The 16,992-nt window shown below is 41.7% G+C and overlaps 1 protein-coding gene and 1 long non-coding RNA gene across 3 annotated transcripts in view; both read left to right on the top strand.

Moving 5' to 3' along the window:
- Nucleotides 1-16,992, top strand: part of mogat2 (monoacylglycerol O-acyltransferase 2) — a 38,853-nt gene that overhangs the window by 605 nt on the left and 21,256 nt on the right. The window contains exon 2 of the mRNA XM_063202752.1: nucleotides 11,984-12,162. Coding sequence (XP_063058822.1) covers nucleotides 11,984-12,162 — 179 coding nt within the window. The remainder of the gene's footprint in view (nucleotides 1-11,983; nucleotides 12,163-16,992) is intronic.
- Nucleotides 5,049-10,166, top strand: LOC134452388 (uncharacterized). Of its 2 annotated transcripts, none has more exons than XR_010035449.1 (8): nucleotides 5,049-5,110; nucleotides 6,200-6,268; nucleotides 6,635-6,679; nucleotides 7,212-7,266; nucleotides 7,455-7,499; nucleotides 7,867-7,921; nucleotides 9,245-9,267; nucleotides 9,820-10,166. It is a non-coding gene; the product is annotated as an uncharacterized LOC134452388 (long non-coding RNA). The 2 variants fall into 2 exon arrangements; XR_010035450.1 differs by lacking the exon at nucleotides 5,049-5,110 and adding an exon at nucleotides 5,509-5,892.

The following is a 16,992-nucleotide window of genomic DNA, read 5'->3' as shown; positions in this document are numbered from 1 at the left end:
TATACACTTTCATGAATGTTCAGTATCCACAACTCAACTTCACTCAAGGGAAAATGCTTTATGATAAGAATTCTATGCACTATCATCGTGTTATTCAAGTCAGTCATCATTGGGGTTTTGACATTATTGAATCAATCTTCGATTTGTTGTTGTTGACAGTAGAACAATGCAGAGCAGGGGGCTCAAAAAAGCTCAATAGGAGTAACTTTTCATGCAAATGTTCAAATGTACTAAGACTGACTTAATATGAAATAGTGTATGTGTACTAAATTTCATGTGATGATTCATTCAGATGTACCACCACGCATCAGTGTGAAAACTGTTTACTCCTGGCCTGATACATTTAAGATTGATGGGGTAAAAGGCTGTTGTAGAAATCAGACAAAGCAAAGGCCACACCTATCGATGACCTTTGACCCCCCCACCCCCACCCCTCTGATCTCTGTTCCCTGACCATACCCTCCATGCAATTTAGCGTTAGCTTAGCAAGCCCTGAAGTGAAAGATAAATGGCCTCCCAGTTGTTTAATGGCACGACGTTTCGGACTTAGTCCTTCTTCAAGTGCAAGGCTGCACTTAAAGGGACACTGTGTGAGATTTTTAGTTGTTTACTTCCAGAATTCATGCTGCCCATTCACTAATGTTACCTTCTTCATGAATACGTACCACCACCATCAAATTCTAAGTATTCATTATGACTGGAAAAATTGCACTTTTGATACATGAGAAGGGGGATCTTCTCCATAGTCCGCCATTTTGAGTTTCCCCAAAATAGCCATTTTTAGCTGCAAAAATGACTCTACTTGGACCATACTAGAAAATATTTGTTTATTACTTAGTAAACTTTCATGTAAATATCAAATTTGGCAATAGCCAACCCAGTTTCAATGAGCAGCATAGTTGCAGTACCTTTTTTTGACCATTTCCTGCACAGTGTCCCTTTAAACAACTGGGAGCATTAACAGTGTTGCGGACATTTATCATTTACTTCAGTTATTTTGTTTTATCCAGGACCTGTACCACAGATGTCTGCATATTCTCTGCTTTCTTGAGCTTAGCAAGCACGGACAGATGCTAATATCACAAAGGTTGTTAAATGTCAAAGGTTCTGTACTTTATGGTTATTTAGGCCTACGGTTTGTTATTTATGGTGAAGGATTTTTGTGAAAAAAAGTAGGTGAAACACTGTCTGTCAGGGGTGGGCATATAATGTGCCACATTGGTTTTGTAATACAGTATTGAGTAAAGGGCCAGATGTGTCAGGCAACCTCCGTGTCATCAATAAGAAATAATAAACACATGACTTGTGACTTGTTGGGTTTTACATTGCTACAGTAAACACATAATGAAATGTATTTAGATGAATGCGGTAGCCTTGATTAATCTGGGACCCACAAGTATTTTTTGATCATGAATCAAATCCAGGGTCCCGAGAAAATTGGAATGTCAAGATGGGGTCCCTGGCCAAAAAAAGTTACACCCCACAATGGCAAGTGAGGGTTCCTCTGAAGAACCTTGGATTTTTTTCTACATTACTCTAACTGAATCCCACCAAGGCCCAGACATGAACTGTTACATGATGCATTCATACTGTATGTGTGGCACGAAGCAGTATGTGGGTTTCCCTACTGGCATGACTACAAACCAGGGGTGCATTTCCCAAAAGTGCATTTGCTAGCCAGTTAGCAACTTGGGTAGTTGCCAATGGGAAATCGAATTGCAAACAACAAAGTAACATAGTTAGCAACTATAAGAAATGGACCCCTGTGCACCCCAGGGGTGCATTTCCCAAAAGTGCATTTGCTAGCCAGTTAGCAACTTGGGTAGTTGCCAATGGGAAATCGAATTGCAAACAACAAAGTAGCTAACGTAGTCAGCAACTATGGTTTTGAGAAATGCACCCCAGCCTGGAAATGAAATGATGTATGACTCCTGGCTGATATATTTTACTTCAAGAAGGTAAAGAATGCGCACACATCAGTGGTACATGTGCTGGACAAAATAAAGTAACTGAAATAAAAGATAGAAGTCCGCAACACTGGTAATGCTCCCAGTGATTTATTTGCACTACGTTTCGGACCTTCGTCCTTTTTCAAGTGATATATTTTACTTACCAATACATACTGTAAGGCCTACTCGTGATCATCTATGAACAGTCACCTGGCTGAATTGGACAGGAAAAAACAGGGCATTGGGAATATGCGGCACTGAATTGTAAATGAATGAATCCAGGTTGCCCTTCACTGGCTGTGATGCAGTTCTGTGTGCAGTTCCTGCAGTACTTTACTGCTCTCTACAAATGCAATGTGCAGTAACTACGCCAACATTGAAACAGAGAAAATTGCCTTCAAAGTCTTGGTATCAGGATATTAGTATTACGGGGGTGTTAGCAGCAGATTACTGACAATTCAGCCATCGAGAAATATGTGTTGATCGCTGCAAGAGGTCATTTCAGCTCTAAAAGAGAGGGGCGTGGTGCCTGTTTGGGTACTTGATCTGCCGCTACCCCCCGCTGACAGTACGTGTCCTGCAACTGAAGGAGCAGTCTGAATCAGGCTTGAATTGTTCCCGTGTAGTCCGTCCCTCGGGTCTCGAACCCACCACCCTCTCGTCAACACATCGGTTCTAGCATGGGAGACAAAGGACCAGTCCAGTAGCTCAGCACTACCGATACTGTATGATACTCAGCACTATGATACTGTACACCGATACTGTATGAGTCTTTGGGAGGGAGGTTTACTAACGTTAAATGCTACAATCTGTTAGTTGTCCTCCGCTACACGTCCCCAGAGCAGTGATACATACCAGCGTACAAGGGCAAGGTGAGGTAACTACGTGTTTTGTCAAAATTGAGTTTAGACTGAAAATGGTCTTCATTGCACCTGCTTCATCTTGTGACAAAGCCTTATGGTCCAAATGTGCCCCGTTTTAGAGATATTGCAATGTCAAATCTACATTAACTACAATATCCTACGTGTATTTGTAGTGCAGTGTATGTGGGGAGATTGGTTACTCCACCCACCGCATAGACACAGAAGGACAGACGCTCACGGCAGAGAGAAGAGAGAGAGGTTGGCCCATTGTTTCCGTGTTCTACTATCGCAAGGGGGAGGGGGGGAAATCCCCCTTTAGGCAGACCTAAGGACTGTTCTATTCAATGCTAGGAGTATTATGACACGCCCCTTTAGGCAGACCGGAACCTGTTCATGTTAGGTGCCCATAGCAACCTATTACATTGGCATATCTCTATATACTTAAAGAATCTCTGGTCACGGTCTGCCGTTCCCCTCCCATGGTCCCTCACCTCTGCAAAAACACCCCCTCCTCCCTCCATTTACCTAGCAACGCTGTAAAGTTTCCTCCAATAGTTCCTATTCTCTCTCTCACACTCTCTGTCATCTCTCTCTCTTCTCTCTCGCTCTCTCTTTTCTCTCTCTCTCTTTCTCGCTCTCTCTTACTCTCTCTCTCTCTTGCTCTCCTGTGCCTCCCCCCCTCTCTTTCTCCCTTCTCTCTCTCCTCTGCCTCCTTTACCTCTCTCTCTTCCTCTCTCCTTCGCCTCCCCCCTCTCTCTCTCTCTCTCTCTCTCTCTCTCTCTCTCTCTCTCTCTCTCTCTCTCACTCGCTGTTTCTTCAGCTCTCTCTCTTTCTGTCTCTCTCCCCCCCTTCTCTCTCTCTCTCTCTCTCTCTCTCCCTTGCCTCTGGTCTGCTTACACTCCTCCTGCAGGATCGATGGCTGCTGTCTGATATTGACTCTTGGCTCTGATTTTGGCTCCACACCTGCAATGCATGCTACAGTACAGTACAGTAGCCTTCACCCTCTCAGCTCTCCGAACCCCTCTCACACATTTAAAGGATAACTGCAGCCAATTTCGACAAGCAGTTGTAATGCTCACACTACCCTGGACTTGTCAGAACCTGAGAGTATTTTTTTCTTCGGCCTTTTCTGAGATCCTGGTAATGGTGGCAGAGTTTGTTTACATTTTTAAAAAAATCTTGATTTATTCCCAATAACATCCGAAAGGTTATGCAACATCTGCAGACAACTAGCAAACAGCGACACCTTCTAGGATAATATTTGGAGTAGGCCTATGTTAAGAAGGTTTTCAATGTAAACAAAGGCTGCCCCCATTAGAATAGCTCAGATCTCGAAAAGGGCTGAGTCGAAAAATGCAGCATCACCGTGTACTGACAAGTCAAGGGTAGCATGAGCAACACAACAGCATATTGAAATTGGCAGAAGTTCCTCTTTAAAAGTCTCTACACTTCTGACACAAACGGGAAGTGAACGCATACAGTGTGTGCATAATATGCAGAGATAATTGGCACCACCCCTGCATACAGTATACTCTATACAGCAAAGGCAGAGGGCAGTAATGACATATTTTGTGAAGATTGAGTTTAGACTACAAATGATTTTCATTACACCTCAGTCCTTTATCTTGTGATAAAGCCTTGTGGTCCACATGTGTCCCGTTTTAGAGATATCGATAGCTTATGTCAAACTTGCAGTAACAACAATATCCGACCTAATATTAGCCTGGTCCTGACCATCCCATAATACTACCATTTCCAGTGCGGAGCCAAGTGTCTTCGCGGAAGTACGTAGGATGGCGCGCAAGGCTAACCTAAAATAGAGCTTGAAAGTGACGTCACTTCCCCCGATTTCATGGGACTTCAATGGCGTTTTTAGCCGAAAATCGTAGCATGTAATCCAATGCCGGTATTAAAATGATATTTCCATCCCCTTCGAGTTGTGCCACGAGCTCCACATATGTTGTTTCTGATAATTTTGTTTAATTTTTCGTACCAACCCCTACACACAAAAAAATACTGGGTTATTTTTTTACCCAAATACTGGTTTATGACAATTTTACTACTTATTGGGTTTTTTATACCCACACTGGGTAATTTGATAGAAACATGCTGGGTTATATGTTTACCCAATTATTGGTGTGTGGTCGTTTGACCATATACTGGGTTATGCTAACCATTGATGAGTTATTATACCCAATCACTGGGTTTATCATAACATTTGAAATCAGAGCCAGTGAGCCAACGGACTTTTTCCTGGAAGTCAACTGAACTGGGGAAAACCTTCAACAACAAGGAAAGGTTTGTAATGAATTAAACTAATATGTGTGCTGTCTAAGTAGTAAACTTGATATAACGGTAAAAATGAACAAGGCGCCACCATTTAGACAGTGTTTCTCATGTTATCACAAGATTTTAACCACCACGGTCTCGAAGTGATTAGCACGTTCAAACACGCTACGTTGACCTAATAGGTAGCGTCAGATATTATTCGATTAGGCCTACTTCCTATCCTACATATAGCCTAATTGCAGTAAACACCTGACTTCTCTTTTTCATTTATAAAACACGGTGGAAACGGTGGCCGAGCTGTGGGCGAGGCTAGTAGCAGCAGCTTCAAGCTTACAAAAAAACTAGCTATCAGCAAGCTAGCTCTAGTTAGATATGAGTCTAGCTAGCATGTTCTAACTAGTAATTGAAGCAGAAAGTGAAGTATTTTATTCTTAACATCCCCTGCCGTTGTGCTGCACTTGTTAGATTTGTTTGCAGCCCGTGTCTGAATGAGAGACAACTAGGGGTGTCGGGTGATGGGACATTATAACTAAACCGAAGCCTTTTATTTTGACGTTCGTAATTACATTCTGCAACTTGACATTGTTTAGCGATTACGTGCAGCTGGCTGTCAGTTAGTTGCAGATAGCAGTGGTTTAGTGCTGGTATGAAACGCCAAACTTAGTGAGCTCACGGGGAGAGTGCCTCCGCAGTAAATTCTACAACTTGTCAAGGCACTTTGTAAAATGATTTCCCCTCGCGGCTTGTCTGCTCCTCTAGTCCGGCGACGTCTAGTGGGCTACCTCTAGCCGGTGAGTTGCTAATTGTTTGTGGTTAGACGAGCGTAGGCAATTATTTTATCAAGGGCATCCTGATGTATGCTCTGCTCACTGGAGCGGATGTTTTCTTGTTGCTGCGCTCTGTCACCCGCCTGTGCGTCTGGGGTCGAGTTTGGGATGGGATATGTGACGTCGGTCTGGACCATCCCAGCATACTGAGGCTATCCCTCTGAATATGTGTGTCTCGTTATTGCTTGTGCATGTGTTAAGATCCTTTACTATGCTTTATGCTTCACCCGAACAGTTTTGAGTATGCACTCACTGTATTATTAATCACCAGGTTAACCAGAGATCGCACTGGCGTCCGGATCCTTTGTAAGCTGATCACGTTATGTCCGTCTGTGCTAAGGTATGTGCAAACATTGTATATTGTAGCATTATTCACCAGACGCCTCAGAGGATGCCATAAATGCAATTGTTTTGAATTAGGCCTCTTTTAAAGCCACGTCAGTCACTCACTAACAGTTTCAGCACGAGACTTTCTGCATTATGTTTAACAGGGGAATAACTGTCCACATTGTCAGAAGCCCGAACAAATTAACTGCAGATAACTAGTTCTAATGCAGCCATGCAATGGTCACCTCTCCACATCAACACTGACACTTTCAACTGGCTAAAGATATTTGTTTCTGTGTGATTTGATATATAGATGCTGCCAAACCAAGGCATTGCTTGGAAAGAAATTATTTCTTATGTGTTGCCTTTTTTGTCCTAGACTGGAAGTGACTGAAAGACAACACAGATGCATTCTTTCAGCAAGGTTAGTATTGCTGCTTCTCAATATGTGTAGCCTGCCATTATTGTAGGCATACCCCATAAAGCCAAAACAATGATCACATGCATGCATTTATTATGATTGTAGATTGGAACTTAACACCTCAATCTCTAGCTTCTTGCTATACATGGGTTCTTAGTGTTTATCAATATGATGTTATGAAGAGGGGCAAGACACTGGCAGCCAACCACGTGAGCTAATTTTTTGACCGACAGCGCTTTCCAACAATCAGAGGTTGAGTTGTGCACAGTTAGCTTTGCGCAGTCAGGTTATAAACAAATTTTAGAATCCATGTATAAAGAAGAGATTAAAGCACCAGCACAGTTGGGATACTGTATGATATTGATAAAGCATTTGCTTAGCCTTCAGACCCATGTAATTAATGCCTGTTTCCTTTATAGAACAGGAAGTAACATTCAGTAATACATTGAGCAGCATTTGCTAACTCTCTCTCTCTCTCTCTCTCTCTCTCTCTCTCTCTCTCTCTCTCTCTCTCTCTCATGTACTTATTTCTAAGGTGACCAAAATCTGTTTCACTCTGCAGCACTTGTCCTGGAGGTTTTGTAGACAGAGTGAGTATCTGGATACTTCAATATACAGCCATGGAAAAAAGACAATATTTTCTTTAGAATTTTGAAGAAAATGTATTTGCCAGTTTATAGAATGAAATAGCAATGTTTGTTTTACTCAAACACACACCTATCTATGACCGAGGTGCTGCTTGGATTTTTTTTCTAATGTGTTGCCTTTTTTGTCCTAGACTGGAAGTGACTGAAAGAAAACGGAGACTTATTCTTTCAGCAAGGTTAGTATTGCTGCTTCTCAATATGTGTTGCCTGCCATTAATGTAGCCATACCCCATAAAGCCAAAATAATGATCACATGCATGTATTTATTAGGAATGTAGATTGGAACTTAACAGAACACCTCCATCTCTAACTTCTTGCTATTAAGAAAATATTAAAGCACCAGCACAGTTGGGATACTGCATGATATTGATAAAGCATTTGCTTAGCCTTCAGGCCCATGTAATTAATGTCCGTTTCCTTTATAGAGCAGAAAGTAACATTCAGCAATACCTTGAGCAACACTCGCTAACTCTCTCTCTCTCTCTCTCTCTCTCTCTCTCTCTCTCTCTCTCTCTCTCTCTCTCTCTCTTCCTTATTTCTAAGGTGACCAAAATCTGTTTCGCTCTGCAGCACTTGTCCCGGAGGCTTTGTAGACAGAGTGAGTATCTGGATACTTCAATATACAGCCGTGGAAAAAATGACAATATTTTCTTTAGAAATTTGGAGAAAATGTATTTAGCAGTTCATAGAATGAAATGGCAATATTTGTTTTACTCAAACACACACCTATCTATGACCGAGGTGTTCCTGCACGGTTCACTTTCCTCAGGCCGCGAACCGGCCACCTCATCAACGCATCTGGTTTGGCAATGGGAGGCACAATACAAGACTGCTGAGCTAAAGGACCGGTCAGCTACCCCACAGTTACCGCACTGTATTGAGGCTTTGGGAGAGAGGTTTTTACTAACGTTCCTGTAACGGAGGCTAACTAGCACAGAGTTGGCGTGGAACGTTGGTAAACCTCCCTCCGATAGCCTCATACAGTCTCGTGCCGTTGGGCCGAGAGACTAGTCTCTTGGCCCAGCGGTATCGTACTGTGTCTCCCATTGCCGAACCGTTGTAGTTGACTAGGATGCAGGTTCGATCCCCGAGGGTGGTGAACAGGTGTAAGATGACCTCCGTCACAGTGGTGCCGTGACCCGGATGGGAGTGAGGTTTAAGGGGGAGAGTGTAACGGAGGCTAACTAGCACAGAGTTGGCGTGGAACATTGGTAAACCTCCCTCTGATAGCCTCATACAGTCTCGTGCCGTTGGGCCGAGAGACTAGTCTCTTGGCCCAGCGGTATCGTACTGTGTCTCCCACTGCCGAACCGTTGTAGTTGACGAGGATGCCCGAGGGGGGTGAACAGGTGCAAGATGACCTCCGTCACATTCCACCTCACACTTTGATAGTTGGCCTCCTTTACATATACATAGTAAAATCAGAAAAACTGAACATTTTCAAGTGGTCTCAGATTTTTTCCACATATGTGTATACTATTTATTTACATGACTATGAATTAGTCATATTCTACATATTCTACAAGTTTAGGGTCGGGGAAAAAGTTTTATTTCGTTCAGTGATAATCTCCCACATATGTTCATGAAAGGTTAATTTTTAGTTCATTAACTTGAATTGAAAACACAGTTCAGGGACACCAATAATCTCCATGTTTCTGGCAGTCATGGGTAAGTAATGGGGGGGATGAATAATAGCTATACTCCTCCATCTGCCTACTGCCCGAACATGGTCCAAAAAAAGAGAGTGTGCCTGGACATCTCAAGTTCATGTGCTGGATCAAAAACTTCAAAATTAACATAAATAACAAAGGTCTGCGCAGTGACGGACACTTGCATGTCAACAAGCATCTTTTATGAAAGATTCATCTAATGTATTTCAACATGAGTAATTTGTTTTTCTTACTTTTTTCTATGGTTGTAGGTGACTGAACGAAAACCTAAATGGTAAGCCTCTGTTTCTCTTTTGAATATGTGTACCATTCATGTTTCCTTAAAAAGCCAAAAGACAGTAGGTCTACAAGTTACTATATATTTTGTACAAAGGAGAAAGAATCTGGTGCCACACGGATGTCTATTTTCTGTTATTTATATTTTCAGTGCAGTAAGACTAACGTCTCGACATGCGTCTTCAGAGGATGAAGACGCATGTCGAGACGTTAGTCTTACTGCACTGAAAAATTAAATAACAGAAAATAGACATCCGTGTGGCACCAGATTCTTTTTCCTTTGTACTTATCATTTAGTCCTGCTCTGGTTGCACCGGAGTGTTAATTTAGAAGCACAGAGTGCGTATCTCCTTTGTTTTTACTACATATTTTGTCAGATTGGGTTGAACTGGAAACTTCATTTACATGTTTGTATTTTGCACATTGCATGAATATTGGATTCACAACTCTTTGGAGTGTATAGTCTGTGTCTTGCAATGTCTTCACATTATAATTGTAATGTGTTAATGTGTAACTGAATGCTAAGTTGCCTGTCTTTCTTTTCATTCAGAGAAATGCTGTGTACCTCATCTTGAACTCTTTCACATGGTGATTCCTACACATAATTGCACACTGTATGTGTTTAGCTATCCTATCTTACAAAGACTTATTGCCAATACTGTATCTGCCTTTCCTCAATACAATGTAAAAAGTGCTGCATAGACCATTTAGAGAAGCAATGTCTCATGACTTTTGCTGTATGTTTATTTTTGATCAAGTTTCATTTGTTTTGTAAAATATCTTTGCAGATTTTCTTTTCGTGCCTGGACACTTTTTTCCTTTCAAATATTGCTTTGAATTGATGCAAATTGAAGAACGTGAATCCCTGGTAATAAAGGAAGGTTGACCAGAAAATAATTTCTCGTTCCATTGATTCATTGCTTTGATGTGTTTTCGTATAATGTAATTGAATTATCACATATGTTAACATGTATACAATAATGTATACAAATTACTTAAAACATTAATAGTGATCAGATTGGTTCTATTTGAGCAATGGTTATCAGTGACTTGAGTGTTTAAAATGGTCAAATGTGTTGCATATTGTTAAAGTGATATTTAACCATTTCTGGAAATAGGCAGATATTTACACATCCCCTTGAGTAATTGAGCCTTACTTTTCTCCTGTTCTTTCAGCCATTTCCTGAGTTTGGCAATGCAACTTCTACCTCCAAGCAGGCAATTATCATTGACCAGTGGCATTAACTAGCTGCTGGCTGGTCCCATAAGATTCAATGATAGTTGCTTGCTTGGAACTCGACATAATTTGTCAAAGGGAACAACTGAAATAATTGGAGAAAAGTAAAAGGCAATTCCCAAATAACCCAGTTTCCACCAATGTTTAACCCAGTATCACCCAGTCACTGAGTAACTATTGGACAGCACACATACTGGGTTATTTTTACCCATTGGATTGGGTTATTATTTTAACCCAGTGAAATGGGTTAACTCAGCAACCCAGTACAGGGTATTTCTGACCCTACGGCTGGGTTAATTTAACCCATTACTGGGCATGTTGTATTGACCCAATGCTGGGTTAGAAATACTAACCCAATCCATTGGGTAAAAATAACCCAGTATGTGTGCTGTCCAATAGTTACTCAGTGACTGGGTATTAGAATACCCAATTTGGGTTATTTTTAACCCAGTATTTTTTAGTGTGTAAACTTTTTAGAAAGCTGTGTTTCTTCACATTTTTCATGCAGACGGCCTCGGAACAAAACATTGATACTTCTGTACGAATAATCTTCATCTAGCCTCTTAAACAGCATATTTGTAGACCAGCGCATATAATGACCGAGATCAGAGGATAATTACTTGCTACCATGTTGTTAGATGGTCAGCTTAGGTCCCGTGAAATGTTGAACTAAGGGGCGGGACTTTCAAGCTCTATAGGCTGAGGGCATTTTCCTCAGTGTCATTGTTGGTGTAGTTACTGTACTTTGCCTTTGTGGGGCAGTATTGACCCACTCAGCTCCGTACCCCTCTCACACATTTACACAGTAACGATCCCATAGTATGCACTGCTGACACATAAGGGAAGGGAACGCAGTGTGTGTGCATAATATGTCTCAGTGAGGGAGTAGTCTCAACAACAGCAGAATTGTAGAGTAGTGGAGCAGTGGTCAGACTTTTATGGCTTATTTATGCTTTGTCAGCATGCTCAGCATGGCTGTCGTACAGTAAAGTGGGACTGAGTCACTAGCGCCCCATGAATATACAGTAGGGGGCCCACACACAGTTTGATTTATGAAGATATATGGCTGGGGAGGGGGGGGGGTCCATTGGTGCTGATTGCACATGGGGCCCAAAATTTGTTGCTACGCCCCTGATGCTCTGCGTCAGTATAAGCAGTAGCAGTAGGGAAGCCGACAGGGGGGCGGGACTAACAGGTCACTTGTCCCGGGCCCAGGGAGAGAAGGGCCCCAGAATTTGATCCTGATCACATTGTATGCGTTGGATGGGGGCCCTTTCAGATGGTTCTGTCCTGGGCCCAGCCAAAGCTGTCAGCGGCCCTGAGTAACAATATGCTAATAATAATGATGCATTACATAGGCCTGTGCTCTCAGGTCCCTCTCTCATCCATAGCCCTGTGTGTGTGTGTGTGTGTGTGTGTGTGTGTGTGTGTGTGTGTGTGTATGTGAGTGTGTTTCTCTGTGTGTGTGTGTGTGTAGCCCAGATCTCCATTGTAACCTTCTTCGTGCTGCTGTTCACGCGGTTCTGGCTGGTGAGCGTGCTGTACGCCGTCTGGTGGTTCTACGACTACGACACGCCCTCGAGGGGAGGACGCAAGGTGCCCTTCCTCTGCAACATCCCCGTCTGGGACTACATGAGGGACTACTTTCCCATCAAGGTAAGATATCCCTCCACTGCAACATCCCCGTATGGGACTACATGAGGGACTACTTTCCCATCAAGGTAAGATATACCTCCACTGCAACATCCCCGTATGGGACTACATGAGGGACTACTTTCCCATCAAGGTAAGATATACCTCCACTGCAACATCCCCGTATGGGACTACATGAGGGACTACTTTCCCATCAAGGTAAGAAACATCCCAGCGTAGGGATATAGTATAGGAGGGACTACTTTCCCAACAATGGTTTAGCACAATGCAACACACAAGCAGTAGTATTTTTTTGTAGTATTCATAGTAGATTACAGCAACATAAATAGAGTAGAGTAGAGTAGAGTAGAGTAGAGTAGAGTAGAGTAGAGTAGAGTAGAGTAGAGTAGAGTAGAGTAGAGTAGAGTAGAGAAGAGTAGAGTACTTTTGTTAATCCTGAGGGAAATGAAGGTGTCTGACAGCTTACATTAAATACACAAATTACAAAACATAAACAAAGACCTAATACACATTATTGCACATTGTTACAGAAAACATATAGCACATATAGCACACACTGAAGTACAAGCATAAGTGTAGTCTGACTTTTGCATCAGAGTGGGGAAAGATATAATAGCAATGATGTATTACAAGAATACAATAGGATTCATATTAATTTCATTCTAGCATGTATTTTATTTTGCACAGAAAGTCCCAGCCCTGAGTTATTATGCAATCTTGGCTTCCTAATGTCCATTATTTATTATAATCACTGGGGTTGGCAAATAAAAAACTCGAAACAGTAAAGGATAACTTGTTCAGGCATCAAAGTGCAGATATAGCCTACACAAGGCTGGCAAAATGCCTCAGCAGAGCACATAACGCCATCTAGTGGAATTATGGAGCACCACAGGCACAACACAAAAACTGTCTTACAACATGCACCATGTTACTGACATCAACACAAAACATCATTCAATTTTGTGTAATGTTTCTGATTGGCAACTATGTTTTACTGACGCAATGAACATACATGTGGGGCTTAAGCAAAACCACTAAAACCTAAAAAGAGTACAGAATATTTATGTACAGTAGGCTATATTGTAGAATTGTTGAATTATGCCATTATGCCACAAGAATATAGATATGCACTTCAGGGCAGTCATGGGTAAGCAGTTAGGGCATCAGACTTGTAGCTCAAAGGTTGCCGGTTCGACTCCTGACCCGCCAGGTTGGTGGGGGGAGTAATTAACCAGTGCTCTCCCCCATCCTCCTCCATGACTGAGGTACCCTGTGCATGGTACCATCGCGCCACACTGCTGCCTTGGCGTGCCATCAGTGGCTGCCCCCTTGCACGGGTGAGGCATGCATGCAATTTCGTTGTGTGTAGTGTGCAGTGAACACTTGTGTGCTGTGGAGTGCTGTGTCACAATGATGATGGGAGATGGAGTTTGGAGTTTCCCAGTTGGGCGTATTGACAACATTGTGTCCATCAAGCTGTCGTCTTTCATGAGCTGCATGCCACTTAAGGTGCTCCCACTCTTCACTGACACTGAAAGTGACTTGTGATGGTCAGGGCCGGATTAATGCACAGGCTAGATATGGCTGCAGCCTAGGGGCCCCCACCTGCCAGGGGCCCCCTGATTGGCCAAAATTGAAAAATGGCAAAATTGTGACAAGATGCAATGCTGGAAAATGACTCTGTTGTGTTGAGTACAGTTAGTAGACAAGATATCCTTAATTCCTACCTCGTAATCATGACACTATCTATGTGAATTTGTCTCGAAATTTGCCTTTCGGGGGGCCCCACAGCAACCTGTAGCCTAGGGGTCCCAGACCATCTTAATCCGGCCCTGGTGATGGTCATGCCTGAGAGACACTGGAAAGCTGCTTACATGATGATGTAGGCCTAACAGATATCACTTGTTCAAAGGAAACCAAACGCTCCTCCACAGACGAAAAAAAAGACGTGAGAAACACTGTACAGGCCGAAGCGTTGTTTGTTTACATCTGCTGCTTCTGTCATCCTTTGATCAAGAAAGTGTCCCGTTGTTCTGTCGAGATGAGTTGCCTCGTCGAGATGAGCGACCGGTTTCAATTCAATTTCAATTTCAATATGCTGCTTGATGAGTTTTGATCAGCAGAGTGCTGCTATGCGATGCGTAGGATGGAGGCTGACGACTTCTCTCATTCCAGGATATTTATTCAGATGCATGATCCTTCCTGCCATCTCCAGTTTGTAAACTGCGGTAGCACAATTCGATGGGCAATGACCGGCGAAAACCGACGCAAGGGTGTGCACATGCGTGCGCAACTGCGCATGCTCAGTAGTGAAAAGGATCACATCTCGACGGGTATCTCATATAGACAGGACACCGCCGAGAGGGTGTGCGCATGCGTGCGCATGCTCAGTAGCGAAGAGAATCACATCTCGACGGGTAGCTCATATAGACAGGACACCGCCGCGAGGGTGTGCGCATGCGTGCGCATGCTCAGTAGCGAAAAGGATCACATCTCGACGAGTAGCTCATATAGGCAGGACACCGTAACCTGCACCTAAAAAAAGAATCCCTGCTGGTTTTCCTCTTCAAAGCCCCTGTTCTCATATTAGGTGCTATTTCCACGTAGCTGGATATTTTTATATGTGGATATTTTTTTCTTCAGGGTGCATTGTTTTTTTCCCTCCGTTTCCACGTAGCAGATATTTAAAATCCAGGTATAAAAAGCAGGAGAAAAAAAATCCTGTTTAGGGGGCTGAAACGCATTTGTTACAATGGAGGATTTATTTTTATCCACATGTTGCGTTTACACCTCAACAGGAGAAAAAAATACCCTGCTAAAAAAATATCCTGCTACGTGGAAACAGCACCTTAGTCTCTCTATTCCACTGCACTCAATATAACATGTAATACAGAGTAAACAATACCAGCTGCCTCAGAATTCCACGTTAATTTAAATACTTATTGTAAGTTTTGTGAAGCTTTGAATTGCAGCTTTGTGTTCAAACAACACACACAAGATTTAAATGACAGTAACTTGGAATTCTGAGGCAGCTGGTAAACTTTTAATTTCAAGTTAAACCATGCTGTTGCCACTGCAGAGTATAGCAGAATAAATTAACTATACAAGTTAACATGAGTTTATCACTGATACCAATATCACATAGTAGAGTTGGGTATTTATACGCTACGCAGGGTCTCTGGAAATTGTGTTTTATATAGTTAGTTGCTCATATGATGTTGTTTATATAGCTAGTTGTTCATATGATGTTGTGTTTTATAGGGCCTATAGCTAGTTGTTCATATTATGTTGTGTTTATATAGCTAGTTGTTCAGATGATGTTGTGTTTTATATAGCTAGTTGTTCAGATGATGTTGTTTATATAGCTAGTTGTTCAGATGATGTTGTGTTTATATAGCTAGTTGTTCAGATGATGTTGTGTTTTATAGGGCCTATAGCTAGTTGTTCATATTATGTTGTGTTTATATAGCTAGTTGTTCAGATGATGTTGTGTTTTATATAGCTAGTTGTTCATATTATGTTGTTTATGTTGCTAGTTATTCATATGATGTGTTGTTTATATAGCTAGTTGTTCAGATGATGTTGTTTATATTGCTAGTTGTCCAGATGATGTTGTGTTTATGTTGCTAGTTGTCCAGATGATGTTGTGTTTTATATAGCTAGTTGTCCAGATGATGTTGTGTTTATATAGCTAGTTGTTCAGATGATGTTGTGTTTATATAGCTAGTTGTTCAGATGATGTTGTGTTTTATATAGCTAGTTGTTCATATTATGTTGTGTTTTATAGCCTATAGCTAGTTGTTCAGATGATGTTGTTTATATAGCTAGTTGTCCAGATGATGTTGTGTTTTATATAGCTAGTTGTTCAGATGATGTTGTGTTTTATATAGCTAGTTGTTCAGATGATGTTGTTTATGTTGCTAGTTGTTCAGATGATGTTGTGTTTTATATAGCTAGTTGTTGAGATGATGTTGTGTTTATATAGCTAGTTGTTCATATTATGTTGTGTTTATGTTGCTAGTTGTTCATATGATGTTGTTTATATAGCTAGTTGTTCAGATGATGTTGTTTATGTTGCTAGTTGTTCAGATGATGTTGTTTATGTTGCTAGTTGTTCATATGATGTTGTGTTTTATATAGCTAGTTGTTCATATTATGTTGTTTATGTTGCTAGTTGTTCAGATGATGTTGTGTTTATATAGCTAGTTGTTCATATTATGTTGTGTTTATGTTGCTAGTTGTTCATATGATGTTGTGTTTATATAGCTAGTTGTTCAGATGATGTTGTGTTTTATATAGCTAGTTGTTCAGATGATGTTGTGTTTTATATAGCTAGTTGTTCAGATGATGTTGTGTTTTATATAGCTAGTTGTTCAGATGATGTTGTTTATATAGCTAGTTGTTCATATAATGTTGTGTTTTATATAGCTAGTTGTCCAGATGATGATGTGTTCTGTTTCCTTATCAGATGGGAACAAGAGCCCTGGAAGTACGACCCGTAACCTTATCATATCAGATAGGCCTCAGCTATCACACACTGATAATCACACTCTCCTACACACACACACACACACACACACACACACACACACACACACACACACACACACACACACACACACACACACACACACACACACACACACACAGATACACACAGAGAGAGAGAGAGAGAGAGAGAGAGAGTGAGAGAGAGAGAGAGCGCTAGAACAACCTGATAATCGCCCACAGACCTTTGAACCTGATGAATGTTCCAATCAGTGTCCAGTGTTAGTTGATTACTGTAAACATGAGGTGTAGTTTACACTGCCAGGCCTCTTGTTAACTCATCAA

Source organism: Engraulis encrasicolus, chromosome 7 (genome assembly GCF_034702125.1).
Source record: "Engraulis encrasicolus isolate BLACKSEA-1 chromosome 7, IST_EnEncr_1.0, whole genome shotgun sequence".
Lineage (NCBI taxonomy): Eukaryota > Metazoa > Chordata > Actinopteri > Clupeiformes > Engraulidae > Engraulis > Engraulis encrasicolus.
This window is presented reverse-complemented; position numbering and strand designations above follow the sequence as displayed.